We start from the raw sequence: 16,581 nt of genomic DNA on the forward strand, positions 1-16,581 counted from the left end.
CATTTTTTCTTATTTACCTTTGGATTTTTAAGTTGATGACATTCAATTTAGGGGTTTTTAAGACTAATGCATGTGTGTGTGTGTTTGTATACATGGAATGCTGTCCTGAGTAATTCCCAGTGGTTAAGATTGAGTCAAACGCTCATGCAGACACTTTATGGGCATCCTGATTTCAGTACTTTAGAACAGAGGTAACATTAATATTTCTTTCAGGTAGCAGACACCTTGGTGAGAAGGTCTGTTTCTTCTTTAGAACACCGTCCCTCCTTCAGCTTCACAGCACAGAAGACTCCCCTGTCCCCAAACCTCTCTCCATCCACCCTCCCTTCACTTCTACCCAGAGACATATCAAGGTTTGCATTAACCATTCAGGGGAGTTTTGTGTAGTTCCTAAAATACATAGGATCTGTATGTTTAGACAACATAAATGAAGGGATTGTTATCCAGTCTAATTCCAGACACCCCCAAAGGATATGTTAGCCTTTAGACCAGATACCTCACAGTGCCAGAAGAGGCCCCCTAAACTTATCAAGGAGCGAATAGTTTCTGGCAGCTATCGAACATGACAACCCTTGATCATTCAGGGATCATGGAAACAGTTCAGTACTTTTTGCTCAGTCAATCGTGCTCACTAAGTCTCAGAGAGATGTACAGAATAAATGATGGGAACATTTTCAATAAGCATTTATTGACCCAGCGTCATTCTAGTATAAAACATGTTTGCTGCGAGAATCATTAGACAGAAACACATGTTTAAGATTACAGGCACCAACAGGGTAAATAAAAGGTAGAATTCTACCATGGTGCTAAAACAGTGAATATATGCAGGCATATAGATACATGACAGCAGTTAAGCTTACAATGCACACCTACCTAAGTGTACCTAGCATGTATGTGGGTATTAATCCAAGAATCCCCCAGTTAAGAGCCAACCTCATTACCTGATGGGAGAGAATGAAGGACCCTGTCTTGGTCTCTAGTTGGATACCCCACAAGCGATGGCAGACCGTTGCGTGTTGTAGCTTCTGCCGGCCAGGACCTCAGCGTCTAATGTCAGTGTGGAAGCTTCTCCTCTGCCTATCTAGTGGTGGTACGGTTCTTTTATACCTTAAAGATAGCCTTGGGATTCCTTACACAATCGATATGTTGTGAGTACGAATATGTAAATGAGCCTAAATCAATACCTGCAATTATGCAAAGTAGTTCTTTCGGCCTAGGATGAAGATGAGCATGACTTTTATACAGAGTATGTTAATCCTGTTATGTGCGTCATGTGCAGGGACTTTTCTATGAATCCTCATGCTTAATAAATGAGGCTGGTTTCAAGGAAACTGAACGATATTTATTCAGCACATAACTGGGTAAAAGGTCAGTGCTAGAACCGTTATGCAGAGCAGGGTAGGAAAATTGTAGGTAAAAGGTTGTGTAGCTGCCTAGACTGGGGTACATAACAGGAGGTTGTTTTTTTACAAAACGTATGTTCACAGTTCGCACTATATATCCCAAAGCACAAGCCTATCGATCCCCATAAATCCTGTCCATTTCAAAGTCTGTTCAGATGGCCTTTGAGGGGAGAAAGGTGGTGGCTGGGAGAACATCAAAGTCACATTCAGACACAGAGAAATGGTTGTCCGGACCCCCAGGGCTTCAGGTTAATGTCCCAGGAGGTCCCCCCTTTTTTTTATACAGAGGGGCAGACAACCTGCTTTTGGCCTCAGACTGGGCAGAGGAGACAGCCTGCTTCACAGGGCTGTGGATACCAGTGAGGCTGCAGGTGCAGTGGCCCTGGTGCCCAGAGGTGTGAGTGTACAACTAAACCCCAATTTGGTTGTTTTTCTCTTTTACTAACCATTCTTTGATTGGTTTAGGGCCCACTGTACCCTTTCTGTGCCTGTGTTGTTTTGGGCTTCAGACTAATGGCTCATGGGAGGGAAAACTAAAGCAGAGGAGGCAACTTGGCTGGGCCTCTGAGAGATGACAAAGAGGGGGATGAGGCAAAACAGGGGCCCTTGTTTTTTTTCAAAAAGGCAGAGGAGACTGTACAGTTTGCAAGGGAGTAGCTATCATTGCCAAGTAGGTGCAGAGGTACGAGTTCCAAGCGGTGTGAGAGGCTCACTGAATCACAATTATGATTTTCTTTACAAAAGTGGCATGGGGGCTCATTTTCCATGTTAACTTTAGGGCAGAGGGTACCCTTGCTGCAAAGAGGAGGGCAACACAAAGGAGTTTTTTTCTGAAAGGGACAAAGAGTCTGTTTCAAGATTGGAGTGATGGTCAGGTATGGCGGAGAAGGGGTGAAATAGGCAGAAAATAAATTCTGCTACTCAGGGTTGCAGCTATCATCAGTGCAGCAGATACAGTTGCATTGGCACCCAGCTGTGTAACAGGCTCACAAAGCCCGCTTATAGGTTTTAATGCTTTTTGTTTAGAAGTCTGATATTTAGTGTAGATTTTTTGAGCTATTGAAAAGTACCTCTGAAATTATCTCAAAAACCAAATTATGCACACATCTCTGGACTTTCCATTCCCCCAATTTGAGCCATAAAACTTCGGAGTGGTACCAGATTTCAAACAAGGTTGCATACAGGGTCTCAGAGCAAGAAAGATTGAAGACTTCTGCTTTAGAAGATAATAATTTTGTGGGCAAATTTGAGTTAAAAAATCCATGATTACCATTTAAACTCAAGGAAGGGTGGTAATCTGACATAAAGAACATAATTTTCAAGACTGGAAAGAATGCACTCGTGATTCCATCAGAAATAGCAATCTAAGCACATTTTAGGTTAATCCAGTTCAAATATTTACACAAGGTGTACATCCCCGGCACTGCAACTCCTACTTCCTTATAATCCCTTACAGAGAGGAGAGATTTTATACATAGAATATGGAGTTGATATGTGGTCCAGACTATTTGGGTGGCAATGCTGAGCTTTTATTAAGGGTCTTGGGATGGAGATTCATTCTCTAACTTTTATGGTTTCACATTTGGGCTTATTAGAGGATCTTGAGAAGTTTAGCTGCAATACGTGGTTAATAATTCATGACTGCACGCAGCCAAGTGATACATTGTGCCGATCTGGCAGGCCAAAGAGACAGCGGAAGTTAGATAGTGGATCAGTGACATGGACATATGTATTGTTAGGGATGGCTTGCCAGAAAAAGCATCCGAAAATGTAAGGGCTTTGTGTCTTGGCCAGACATGAGCAATGGAACGGTAACAATGGCCCTCCTGAGCAGTGGAAAGGATTTATGAGAATGCGGAGTTAAAGACCAAGCTACGGTACCTGGATGCTGTGAAAGAACAGGCAGTGGCAGTTGGGGATGAAACACAAGAGGAAGGCCTTCAGGGTTAAGCAAAAAGTATGAACCAATCAGAAGAATGGCAATGGTGCTTGAGAAACAATTTCAGTAGGAGAGTCAGCCAGAACAGGTTGAATGGTTGTATGATGTTACAATGCATACTTTGACAACGCATGCCTTTACAACGCATTTTTTACAATGCAACATCCTTTACAACGCATTCCATTACAATGCATGCCCTTACAACGAATTGTCTAAAAACTACCTTTACAACGCATTCCATTACAAGGCATACTACCTTTACAACGCAAACCATTACAACGCATACCATTACATTGCATGTATGGTAAGTATTGGATAGTATAGGGGTAAAAATTACTATTCAAACTCCAGGGGGTGCACTAGTAGGGTAGGTGTTGGATAGTGTAGGGGTAAAAATTACTATTCTAACTCCAGGGAGTGCAACAGGGGTGTAAGTTTTGGATAGTGTAAGGGTACTATGCGTTGTGATGGTATACGTTGTAATGGTATGCTTTGTAATGACTGTGTTGTAATGACATGCGTTGTAATGGTATGCGCTGTAGTGTCATGCAATGTAATGGTTGCGTTGTAATGGTCAGCGATGTAATGGATCTTGCGTTGTAAAAGTTTCCTTATAGTGGTAGTGTGTTGCAAATGTTGCATTGCAAAGGTTGTTTCCCGGTTGAATTGCAACTGCTTTGGTGGTATGGTTGCCTCGATCGATCAATTTGTCCACCATTTTGAGTTTTGCACCAATTTTTTCTTCCGCTTTGTAAGTTTTCCTTTAGATCATTAGGACAAACATTTTGAGGATTGCTCCTGTGTCAGCTTCAGACCGTCTATCCTGCTGTCCTTATTGTGACAGGCTCCTGTTAACAGCATCTCATGGTGCTTCCAAGCTCGTCTCCAGTGGCTTTCTGTGTTCAGCCCCAGCTTTAGCACTGGGAGCATCGGGTGAGTTAATATTTGTTAAGACTAAGCCTGGGCAGAGTTCTACTACACGGCACTCTACGAAGTGCAAAAAAACACTATGCTACGTTACGCAAAGCTCCGCAAGCGGCAGAGTGCATTGGATACATGCTGTTTGCAGTGATTTTCAGTGCTAGGTGCTTGTGTGCATTGTGCAATCATCACAAACAGCACCATGCACAGCGCAAGCTGGCGCTGCTTCCTTTCTGCCGCTCGATTAGATTTTTACTCGAGCAGCAGCTTTCTCAACACGAACAGGGAGTTTCTCAACACGAGTGGTCTCGAGCATACACAACCACTCACAATGAGTAATCTAACCGCATTGCGTTGAGAAATCTCGCCGGGAGGTTGATTTTCCACAATCCCTAACTTGGTGTTTGATGATCGCAAACAAAGAAAGATCTCGCCAGGAGGTGACGTTGACGAATGCGAGCAATGAATAAAAGTCCACTCTGCGAAGTTTTTTGAAACTCTGGGAGCTCTGCGTAACGCCTAGTACGGAAATCTCTGCAATCTCTGTGCGTGGAGCGTAGTTTACCGCCCAGACTTAGTTAAGAACCGACTTAATTACCACATCCAATAAACTAATACAGATATCCATATTTGCAGTGTGTATTTAAACCATTAGACATGTATGATGCAATGTGTCTGAATGTTACCACTGCTGCTGCCTCATCCAATCTAAGCCAGTGTCAACCATTCCAAATATCGAATAGACAAAGCAAGATAGAGTCAATGCTTTCTCTCTTACTTCCCTATCCCCCTCACCCATTTCCCCCTGACACGATCGAGTTGGTTCAGGTTTTGGTTGTGCCTGGCTTATGAATCTCTATTGCCATAGGATTGGTGGATCTCCATGGACTCCGATCTTAAAACCATCCAAGCAGTGGCTCAGGCTATTAATAAGATACAAGAAGATCTTGAGGTTGCCTGACAAGAAGGATGCCTTTTGTTAACTAGAATAAGAAGATTGGGTAAAGGTAAAGAATATCCAGGAATCAGTAGCTCCAGTATAGCTTTCGTTTCGGAAATTTCCATGAAATCCAGAGATATTTTGGCAACTCTTAACATAGGGACTGGTATACCCAATATAAGGACATGAATGATTCCTCCTTAGAAGTATGAGTGAGGCTTACACATGGTTCAAGCATTCTTGGCTCAATGTCACCTACATTTTTTGAAGAAGCCAAAAGCCATTCCTATAGATATTACAAAAGTGTTGTGTATTCTCCCAAATGTAACCTAAGAAACTATTATCTAGGCCATTATTAATATAAAGTCTCTGGCTGTAGGGGGGGTTCGGTGGAGTCCATCTTGTTCACACCAATGATCAGCTGCTTCACCCCCAGGGTGTAGGCCAGCAGGGCGTGCTCGCGGGTCTGTCCGTTCTTGGAAATACCAGCTACAAACTCATCCACGCCGCCAGCAACAATCAGCACCGCAGAGCCTGCGAGGTGCCGGTGATCATGTTCTTGATGAAATCCCTGTGCCCGGGGGCATCGATGATGGTGACGTAATACTTGGCAGTCTCGAACTTCTAAAGGGAGATGTCGATGGTGATACCACGTTCCCTCTCTGCCTTCAGCTTGTCCAACACCCAGGCGTACTTGAAAGATCCTTTGCCCATCTTGGCTGCCTCCTTCTCAAACTTCTCGATGGTTCTCTTGTCGATGCCCCCACACTTGTAGATGAGGTGGCCGGTGGTGGTGGACTTGCCGGAGTCCATATGGCGATGACCACAATGTTAATGTGGATCTTATCCTTTCCAATTTCGGCATAGTTCGGTGCTGGTGTCTGCTCTGCTGCGACTCCGGCTGGCCCTACCGCCAGAAGTGTTTCGAAGAAATCACCAAGGAAGTCAGCACCTACATCAAGAAAATCGGTTACAACCTAGCCACAGTGGCATTTGTGCCAATCTCCGGCTGGCACAAGGACAACATGCTGGAGTCCAGCACTAAGATTGCCTAGTTTAAGGGCTGGAAGGTGGACTGCAAGGAGGGATCCGCCAGTGGGGTCACCCTGCTCGAAGCCCTAGACTCAATCATCCCATCGAGCCGCCCCACTGACAAGCCCCTGCGCCTGCCCCTGCAGGGCGTCTACAAGATAGGAGGCATTAGCACAGTCCCAGTGGGCCGTGTGGAAACCGGTCTCATTAAGGCTAGCATGGTGGTGACCTTTGCCCCCAGTAACGTAACCACTGAAGTAAAGTTTGTAGAGATGCACCACGAGGCGCTGGTGGAGGCTCTTCCCGGTGACAAAGTTGGCTTCAATGTGAAGAACGTGTCTGTGAAAGATATACGAAGAGGGAATGTAGCTGGTGACAGCAAAAATGATCCCCCGATGGAGGCTGGGAGCTTCACAGCCCAGGTCATTATTCTGAACCATCCAGGTCAGATCGGTCAGGGATATGCTCCTGTGTTGGATTGCCACACTGCTCACATTGCCTGCAAATTTGCTGAGCTGAAGGAGAAAATTGACAGAAGATCCGGCAAGAAGCTTGAAGATGCACCGAAAGCACTCAAGTCAGGAAATGCTGCCATTGTGGAGATAATTGCAGGCAAACCCATGTGTGTGGAGAGCTTCTCCAACTACCCTCCTCTTGGTCGTTTTGCTGTCCGTGACATGAGGCAGACAGTAGCTGTCGGCGTTATCAAGGCGGTTGAGAAGAAGGCTGCCAGTGCTGGCAAAGTCACCAAGTCTGCCATCAAGGCCTCTGATGCCAAGAAGTAAACTTCTAGATGTCATGGGCAGAAATGCTCAAATCTCCCCCTTTATAATATGGCAATTTGTGCTACTGTATGTTCTGAAGCTACTTGTAAATAAACTTTGCGTGAAGAACAAAAAAACAAAAAAAATTAATACAAAGTCTCCCACTGTCCAATTTACAGAACTTTTTGACTAGCTTCATTAAGAAGTTTTATCAGTGTCAGGCTACTCAGTCAGCTCATTTAGGCCTACTGACAATTAGGGAAGGGAACAGAGACATAGTTAATATCATTCGTTTCCACAGCCCCAAGTTGGAGATTACTGAACAAATGGGTCTACAATTCTGTCATTTTATATTAGGCCTCTAGTCTAGAGGAGCTAAAAGCTGGTGGTGAATTGCCCCACCGATTGAGAACCAAACAAGCATGCCTGTCATTAAAGAGCAAACCCCGGACACACCCTGCTATAAAAAATTCTAATTTTCACATCCGGATTACCTATAATACCCCTCAGAGATTTTAAATACTATTGCACTGACAGACACTGAGCATCTGTTTGCTTCAGTGATAAAGATTTTTGTAAAAAGCAAGAATTTCCACTTACAAAAAAAGACTGGTAGAAGCTATTGTTGGCATTGATGTCACACCGCTGGGGTCTGAAGTACTGCGTGAAACAAGACTCTTACTTGCAATGGAAAATGGCAATTTAGAATCTTTAACTTCCGACGTAGTCACCTCCCCAATAATTGTATTAGTTCTCTGAACCACTTGGCTATAAACACACCATCCTGAGATCAACGGAAGGAGGAATACAGGATTATGGGAAGTTAATATTTGAGACAGAATTGTTGGCTAAATTAGAGGTACATTTCAACATATCATTATTATGCTTTGCCAATCATGCTCACCAAAAGAACTGAATATTTCCCCTACTTATAGGGACTTATAGGGAATTTCAAGACGTATTTAGCAAGAAGATTAATTCCCTCCACAACTAGTATATGAAAGTGCTATTGACCTTCAACCAAGTGCTCAGATTTCACATGGGAGAAGCTACGCATTATCACCAAAGGAAGATATTGTTTTAAAAGATTATTTCGAAAAAAACCCTGCCTAGAGGATTTGTCCACCATCGGGATTCTCCTACAGATGCTGCCCTATTTTTGATACCAAAACCAGATGGTGAATTTCAGCAATGGATGGATTATGTTTAAAAGCAATTATCATTCACAATCCCCATCCTCTCCCCCTCATGTCAGTCCTCTTAGATGCAGTCAAAATAGCCAAGGTGTTTCCCAGCTTCGATCTCAGTGAAGCCTACAGCTCGGTCCATATCAGGGAGGGGTGTACAATGAAGACAGCTTACAACAGCAAGTGTAGGCATTATGAATATCTGCCCCCACTGTCCTCCAGCATTTTGTAAACAACATATTTCAAGACATTCTAGATACTTGTGTTGGAATATATCTAGATATATGTCGGTATTTTTCACAAACTCTGCAGGACCCTAGAAGATATCTCAAGGAAGTTTTAAATATCAAAAAAATTCCTTATATGCTAAGTTGGAAATGTGCATGTTTGAAACCAACACTGTTTTGTTTCAGGACTTTTTCATTGCAATAATAGAATGAAGATGGATCCAGGCAAAGCACTGTCCAGCTCTGAAGGCAATTAAACAGGTATAAACATTTCTAGGGTTTGCTAAGTCAGATTTAAAAAAATGTGTAACTATGTTACACAGCGAATTTGTAAGCAGAGTTTCACCTAAAATATCCACATTATGGCGAGAATTGCCATCATTATTTCAGAAGTGCACCACATCAAGCCAGAGATGGTTCAAAACTAGCTGGCACCCACCTGCCTGGAGATTCCACAGGCCAATGATAAAGCCAGGAGTGCTAAAGAGACTGAGATAAAGCGGGTGACAGGGATAGGGAGGGAAGGATGACATGGATGGGGTGGTGACATAAACAGGGACAGTGAAAGAGATCGTGAGTGTCACAGGCAGGGAGTGGGTGATAATGATTGGAAATATTATAGATGTGGGGAGGGTGACAAGGACTGGAAGTGGGACGGGGTGCCGGGCACAGGGAAGGTGTTACACATGGGCAGAGTCAAAGGGATGTGAAAGATAACAGGGATATTTAAGCCAAAACTGGTTATGCAAGTGTGACAGAGATAGGGAGCAACAGGGAAGATGGGGTGGTGGGGAAGAGGAAGGTGCTAGGGATGTGGCAGGTGACAAGGAAGGGATGGGTGATAGGGTTGTGAGTGGGAGAGGAATTGGCATAGTGCAAGGGATTGGTAATGTTGTGAGTGTGACAGTGACTCGATTGGCGAAAGGGACTTTGAGGGTCAGAGGATGGTAACAGTTACAGGGTGTGGGGGGTTGATAGGGACTGGGGTGAGACAGTAATAAGGAGGGTGACAGTGATAAAGAGTATAAGCACCTGTCACTACCGAGGGAGACACAGGTGACAGTGATAGGGAGGGCGACAAAGATGAGGTGAGTGATAGGGATGGCAAGAGTGATGGGGAATAGGAGTGTGACAATATTTGGACGGTGACTTGGAGGGAAGGGGTGACTGGAAGAAATTGGAATTGTGCAGAGATGGGAGTGTGACAGTTACTGTAAGATGACTCAGAGGGCGACAGGGACTGTGACAGCATGAGGGACTAAAAGTGTAACATGGACAAGGAAGGGAACAGAGAGGGAGAGACACAAGGGTGGTGGCAAGGATAAGGAGGGTGACGGGGACTGGGGGGTGTGAGATGGGGAGGGTGGCAGGGATATGATTGTGATTGGATTGCCTGGGAGTGCGACAGGTATTGGGATGACAAAAGGGACTGGTAAAGTGATAAAGTAAAATGAAAAGCGTTACAAGGATTGCAAGAGTGGCAGGAACTGCGGTGTGAAAGACAGATAAAGGAACAGGGAGAATGGCACGATTTGGGGAGAGATTGGGACTGGGACTGTGAATGTCGGAAGGTGATAATGATAGCGAGAGCGGTTGGAACTGTGTGCAGAGATGGGGAAGAGTGGCAGGGATGGGTTATGACAGTGATTGTGATGGCAAGGTGACAGGGACTGGGAGGTGACAGGGACGGGAGGGTAAAAAGGCCCAAGAGGGTGATAAGAAGGACAACAAGGCCTGAGAGCGTTAGAGTTGTGGATGGTGACAGGGATGTGACTGTGATAGGGTTCGAGAGCGAGATTGGTATTGGGATGGTGACAGGGGACCAGAAGTGAGATAGGACTCGGGAAAATCTACCTACTCGCACTGCAGAATTATCAGCCAGGCTAGCCACACGCTCCCTAAAGCCCCCTACTCATTAAACAAATCTCATCTTCCCCCACCTCCAATCAATACCCACCTGCACCCAGCTTCGTCACCAGCCACCTCATTACTTACCTGAGCCATTTCCCTCAACACACCCCATCCCACCCACTAGTAGCTGTCTGGCACAACTCTCTCCACATACCTGCCCACACCTCATTCACTAACCACCAGCTCCTACACCCTTGGCTTTACTTTAGCCACTCGCCTACCTCACCCGTCACAACCTACTTGCTTCCACATCCTCTACCAGCCTTACCTCTATGCCCCTGCCTCACCTCAGGCACAGTCCACCTGACTCACCTCAGTCACTACTCACCTGTACCAAATTGTACTACTAGCCACTTCTCACTTCATGATTGGCTGCCACAGCTCTATCCCATATAAGTCACTACCCAGTTGCCACCACACCCCCTACCAACACCTCAGTCAATTCCCACCTTCTTCAATATCCCTGCCCACACCCCAGACACTACCCACTATAAGCCCTACCTTACCAGTATAACACCGCACCCCAATCCCACCTGGCCACCTGCACTCCTGCCCCCACCAAGGCTACAATATAGCTGCCCCCAGTGGTCTACCACAGGCCCCTGTAGCCACAGTAGTGCAGGGGGGTGGTAGGGGTGGGGGAAGAGCTCCAGGCCCCCCTTTATTGCAGTATTCTGGCCTTAAATCTCCTGAGTAAGTCCGGGAGGGGGCCCCTCCATGCACTTTGCAGTGGGGCCCCCTCAAGTTCTGTTACACCACTGTTGCCCTACAAAGAGAGAAAATCACCCCAGCCCTGCTGGCCTCAGAGACACCATACAGCAGTGTACAGCTACACTTCTCCTGTACTGTGCCCCTGGAGATGCCAACACATGTTCCCATCCATCCCCCAAAACCGGAGATATCACCCCATTTCCACTTTTCTTGAGCCCCTCTAACCCAGAGGCCCTCAGATCACTGAACATTCAGCATTACCCCCATGCACCCAGCCAGCCTGCTGTGTTCTCCTTATAACTTACACAAAATGATATTTGCCTGACCCCTTTCCTAGGGGTCTCTTTGTTTGCCTGTCGGTAGCAGCCCAGCCCCAGAGACACTGCACCTGATGCGCTATCGTCTTCTGGATGACAGTACCTAGCCGTGCCCTGGTAGATCACGGTGCGGCATGCACCCACACATGCTGAGGTAACCAATAAGACAACCCACACATGCTGAGGTAACGCAATAAGACGAAACAATGAATTGCACAGCATTTCCTTCAATGCGCAAGTAATACATTTGCAAAATGTAAGCCAGCAAGATAAGGACTGGATCCACTTCTGCAAGCTAATTGCTGTCATTTTAATCTTACATGCAATTTATGTTTGTGTGAATTTTCACAACCCCTCCCTTCTGCCCACATACTTCGAAGGACACAAGGTTATGATAAAAGAAAAGGCCGCAGTTTATTGCGTATCACATAAAACATGGATCAACATCTCACAACGTTCATAGTTGGTCATCCGGGACTCATGCTTTGTCATAACTTTGCATCTCTTGGTGATCATGTCCCACTAGTCCTGTTTCGTTTTAGCAGACAGTCTTTGCAGACAGTCTCACAGGCTTTGCCCCACGGGTTCCCGGTGGGCCCCCATTGGTCAGCTGCTGTTCCAAACCACGCTACTTCACACCAGCCCACAGGGGGGAAACCAGAAACAAAATATAAGCTAAGATGAGGGGGAGAGGGCGTGGCATCTTTGACCTCCTTTTAAATCTGCCACTGGCGTGACTCTAAGATAAGTGGTACAAGCATGCTTAAAACACAGGGCAGGAGATATGTACATGCTTTCCATGAGCCGGAAGGCAGATGTCCACATAGGTTTATTGTTTAGGAATGTTGAGTATGTGCGGAACAAAGATAACGTGTTAGCAGATGCACAGTCCAGTTCTTTGAAGCACTTTTGATCTTCACACCCGCAGGCTTTAGAGTAGAGTTCTTGAATGCGTCCCTCTCGCTGCAAGAGGGAAGAAGAAGGCGGATTATTAGGTTTTTCCATTGCATTGCTTTTGACATTTGTATGGTGAAAAGATTTTACCAAGCTTCAAGTCACAGTATGGGCAGCAGCCGCAGGGCAAGCTCCCTTCATACACAGACAGTATAGTACAGCACCAGTACTGCAGACTTCCCTTGAGCATACCGAACAAGTACAATGGGTGCGATGGCAGTACATGCCTTCCTCCTGCCCACTGCGCAGTAACAGCACAAGCAGCAGCAGGAGGCTCCACTTACACAGAGGAGAGGCATGCTACATCCAGGAGATCTGCACTGCACAAGAGGAGAGGAGGTAAAGTATGAGCAGCAGCCATCCAAGCATCCATCACAGGCACAGAACAGTCAGAGTACAAGCAGCAGCTCTACACGCTTCTGTTAGACAGACAGAAGACTCAGAGCACAGGCAACAGGGCTAACTTCCCTTGCCACACAGAACAGTCACAGTAGAAGCAGCATCTGTGCAAGCTTCTGTTAGACAGACAGAAGACTCAGAGCACAGGCAACAGTGCCAGTTATGCTTTCCCACACTCATAACAGTCACAGTACAAGCAGCATTTTTGCAAGCTTCTGTTAGACAGACACAAGAGTGAGAGAACAGGCAACAGTGCCAGTTATGCTTGCCCACACTCATAACAGTCACAGTACAAGCAGCATTTTTGCAAGCTTCTGTTAGACAGACACAAGAGTGAGAGAACAGGCAACAGTGTCAGTTATGCTTGCGCACACTCATACAAGTAACAGTACAAGCAGCATTTTTGCAAGCTTCTGTTAGACGGACACAAGAGTGAGAGAACAGGCAACAGTGTCAGTTATGCTTGCGCACACTCATAACAGTCACAGTACAAGCAGCATTTGTGCAAGCTTCTCTTAGACAGACACAAGAGTGAGAGAACAGGCAACAGGGCTAGCTTCCCTTGCACTCACAATGAAAAGTCACAGTAGAAGTAGCATTTGTGCAAGCTTCTGTTAGACAGACAGAAGACTCAGAGCACAGGCAACAGGGCTAGCTTCCCTTGCGCACACATAGAACAGTTACTTTGCAATGAGCAGCTGCCCAAGCTTCCGTTAGACAGACACAAGAGTGAGAGCACAGGCAACAGGGCTAGCTTCCCTTGCACTCACAAAGAACAGTCACAGCACAAGCAGCATTTGTGCGAGCTTCTGTTAAACAGAAGACAGAGAGCACAGTCAACAGTGCTAGCGTTCCTTGCATCACACAGAACAGTTATAGCACTATAAGTGACAGTGCACACCCCCACGCAAAGACCAGTCACATCACAGGCAGCAGCACTGCAAGATTTCCTTGCTTTTGAGTATTTTCAAGACTGAATGTAGGATGACCTCAAAGCAGGTAAACAATATGACAAGACCTTGTGGAAAGTAGAAGGAATGTTAAAATGTAAAGGGAGAGAACAAAACCTGCAGAAAAGGGAGGATGCGTTACAGCTGTTCAGTGTACATCACAATATACCTGGCTATGGAATCAACAGGGATGTGGAAGGCTTTCTATACTCTAACGAGAACATTTAGGGGCATATTTACAAGGGCTTATCGCCACAGGAACATGGCTTTTTGTGACGTTCCTGTGGCGATAATCCCTTCACTTTCTTTACAAGGCGGCGTTAAACTACATTAAGTGGCTTAATACCACCTTGTAAATAAGGCCCCCTTCCATGTTACACTTTTGTGTGAAAGGAGCGGGTAATGGGCGTTGCTGTGGGCATTCCACCGCAACCCTCATTGATTTTGACGCTGCCCCCTATTTACAAGGATGGTGTAAATATGGGGGAGCTCTAAAATTAAGACCAAGGAAAACTCGGTCTTAACATGGCGAATTGAGGAAAAAAGTTTAATTTCTCCTCTTTTTTTGCTGTTTCTATGTGTGCTGCATTGTGCGGCACAAATAGAAGCAGCAAATAGCCATGAATGAGTGTTTATGTGCAGGAAGGTGTCCTTTCCGGCACATAAACAGTAATTTAAAAAATGACGATTTGCAACTTCTATGTGTGCTGCACAATGCAGGACAGATAGGAGTTACAAATCACCATTAGTGATTGTTTATGTGTAGGAAGGAGCACCTTCCTGCACATAAACAATCATTCCCTCAATGCAAGCACCCTTGCACTATGGTGCAAGGGTGCCTGCGTTGGCGATAGGCCGCTGAGTTTAGTGCCAGCACTAGGGAAAACACAGGGATGTGTTGTACCATTGTAAATACGGCGCATCCCTGCGTTTTCAGAGCGTTAGCAATTTTTGCCTAACGCCACGCTTCGCCATTCACTTGTTAATATGTCCCATAAACTCATGAATGCAGAGGGAAGCAAAGCATACATTTCAAGAAGGATCAGCATTGAGTTAGTACAGAGCTGAAAAGTCATGCAAAATGTGAACACTGCTCTACAGATAAAACATAAGATAACATAACGTATATTATTAGCACCAAGTGACAATGCTGGGTGTACTGATATTATAACACTGAGGTATAAAGAAGGCACACTCCCTGGGTGCCTCCGGGTATTACAGTAGTCCCCACACCATTCCATAAGTTACAAAGCAACATAAACTACATGAAGTGAGTCGCTTATGACGCACTTGTATACTTACAGCAATACAACCTGTTGATCTTTGTGATGTCGGTTTCGGTGAACCGTCGAGATTGCCCAATAGGGACATTAGGATCAGGCTTGGGCAAAATGGTGGGCCGCCCATTGCGTGAGAAGGCATCCCTGTAATGAAACACAAGTATGAGCAGATGCAATGCAATCTTCTACTATTGTGCCTTGTCAACCTAGAGGCAATGACCCCTCTGTGAACACTCTAAGTGAAAAGGTTGGTCATCTTGCAAACACATAGTAAGAGTATTTGACAAGACTGCATGTTGAGGGCAGCATGTGGGCTGGAGTCAATGTTAGTTTCCATTAATCATGAACAACAATTGTGTTACATCTTAAGAGCTAAGTACATCTCCATAAACTATAGCAAACTATTTGCATTGATTTCAAGATGGGGTACAACTTCTACATCCAGTAGCGAGGGTGTCCAATAACCTGATCTCAGATATGTTAGATTTAGACAGAACTTGATATCTCATTGGTAAAGCATAATATTGACCACTCTTTCTAGTAGGCTTTTCCTTGATTTTGTCTTCGATTTACCGGAGTGAGATTGCACTTCCTGCACCATTTTCTGTGTCCCTTCAGGTGACAATGCAATAGTTTGTGACTCAATTGATTGGTCAAAAGTCATAAATGTAGCTAATTAATTATCAGGTGGTCACCTGAGGTCAAACAAAATCAAGATTTTGAAAAAATAAACACAGAATGTTTTTAGCCCTGAGAGAAAATTCTATTTCTCAGTGTCCTGAGTACTGAGGAGTTTTAGAGGAATGTTTTCAGTGTTCTTTCTTGTCCTTAGGAGACTGTGGGCTACACTGGGGATGTGGAATGATACATGACACTATTCTCATTCGTTCACTGTTTACCCTTATACACGCTTTGTATAGCAGTTGCACCACAGCAAAAGTGGCAGATACCCCAAGCCCGCTTTTTGTAAAACCCGGTAGTGAGATTTAACAAGCTTGCTTTACATCTCATTACTATACTTTATCTGTGTTGCCTAGAAATGTTAGAATGACAGTGAATAATAGGTGTATCGGTGAAGGCATATGCAAGTGATATGAGAGTAGCTATCAGGGGCCATATTACACAAAGTGCTCCGGGGGTGCAGACGCACAGCCCCTTCTGCAATATCAATAGCATTTACTGCACCCGCCTAAAAGGGGCTCTCCAATCCTCTTTAAAAGTAAAGGCAGTACTCTGAAAACACGTAGCGGCTTCAAAGCAGACACTCAGTTTTTTACTTGAAAGTGCTGCCCCCATCGCAAGTTCACGGCTGCCCTGGGGGCAGCGCGTTCATCATAATACAGTGCATTTTTCTTTATTGCGCTAGGGGCTCCGTTTAAAAGGTACACCCAGCGCAATGAAGGAAAATGCACTGCATGTATAATGCGGCCCCTGATGCCATATCCAACCCAAGATTCCCAAGATCCGATAAATCATTTGTGCAGTATTTTATGATCTGAAAACCGCTGTTCTCTGTTAAGCAATGGCATCTTCAATTTTGTTTCACAAAACTTACCTCGGGTAGTGCATAATTGAAGCATAGTCATAACGTGTGCCAAGATTATTGGTGTTCACCTTCTCAAAATTACTTTCCAAGCCTAAGAAAA

At 45.1% G+C, this 16,581-nt stretch overlaps 1 protein-coding gene and 1 pseudogene across 1 annotated transcript in view; one reads left to right on the plus strand and one right to left on the minus strand.

Annotated features, from left to right (window-relative positions):
* The window catches only part of LOC147712840 (elongation factor 1-alpha, oocyte form pseudogene), a 189,701-nt pseudogene extending 182,681 nt beyond the window's left edge, over positions 1 to 7,020 (plus strand).
* Positions 7,021 to 11,741: 4,721 nt separating this feature from the next.
* Positions 11,742 to 16,581, minus strand: part of LOC147712841 (hatching enzyme 1.2-like) — a 36,592-nt gene continuing 31,752 nt past the window's right edge. The window contains exons 7-9 of the mRNA XM_086923510.1: positions 16,491 to 16,572; positions 14,958 to 15,079; positions 11,742 to 12,315 (exon numbers count right to left, since the gene is read on the minus strand). Coding sequence (XP_086779636.1) covers positions 12,284 to 12,315; positions 14,958 to 15,079; positions 16,491 to 16,572 — 236 coding nt within the window. The 3' untranslated portion in view covers positions 11,742 to 12,283. The remainder of the gene's footprint in view (positions 12,316 to 14,957; positions 15,080 to 16,490; positions 16,573 to 16,581) is intronic.

This window comes from Lissotriton vulgaris, chromosome 5 (genome assembly GCF_964263255.1).
Source record: "Lissotriton vulgaris chromosome 5, aLisVul1.2, whole genome shotgun sequence".
NCBI lineage: Eukaryota > Metazoa > Chordata > Amphibia > Caudata > Salamandridae > Lissotriton > Lissotriton vulgaris.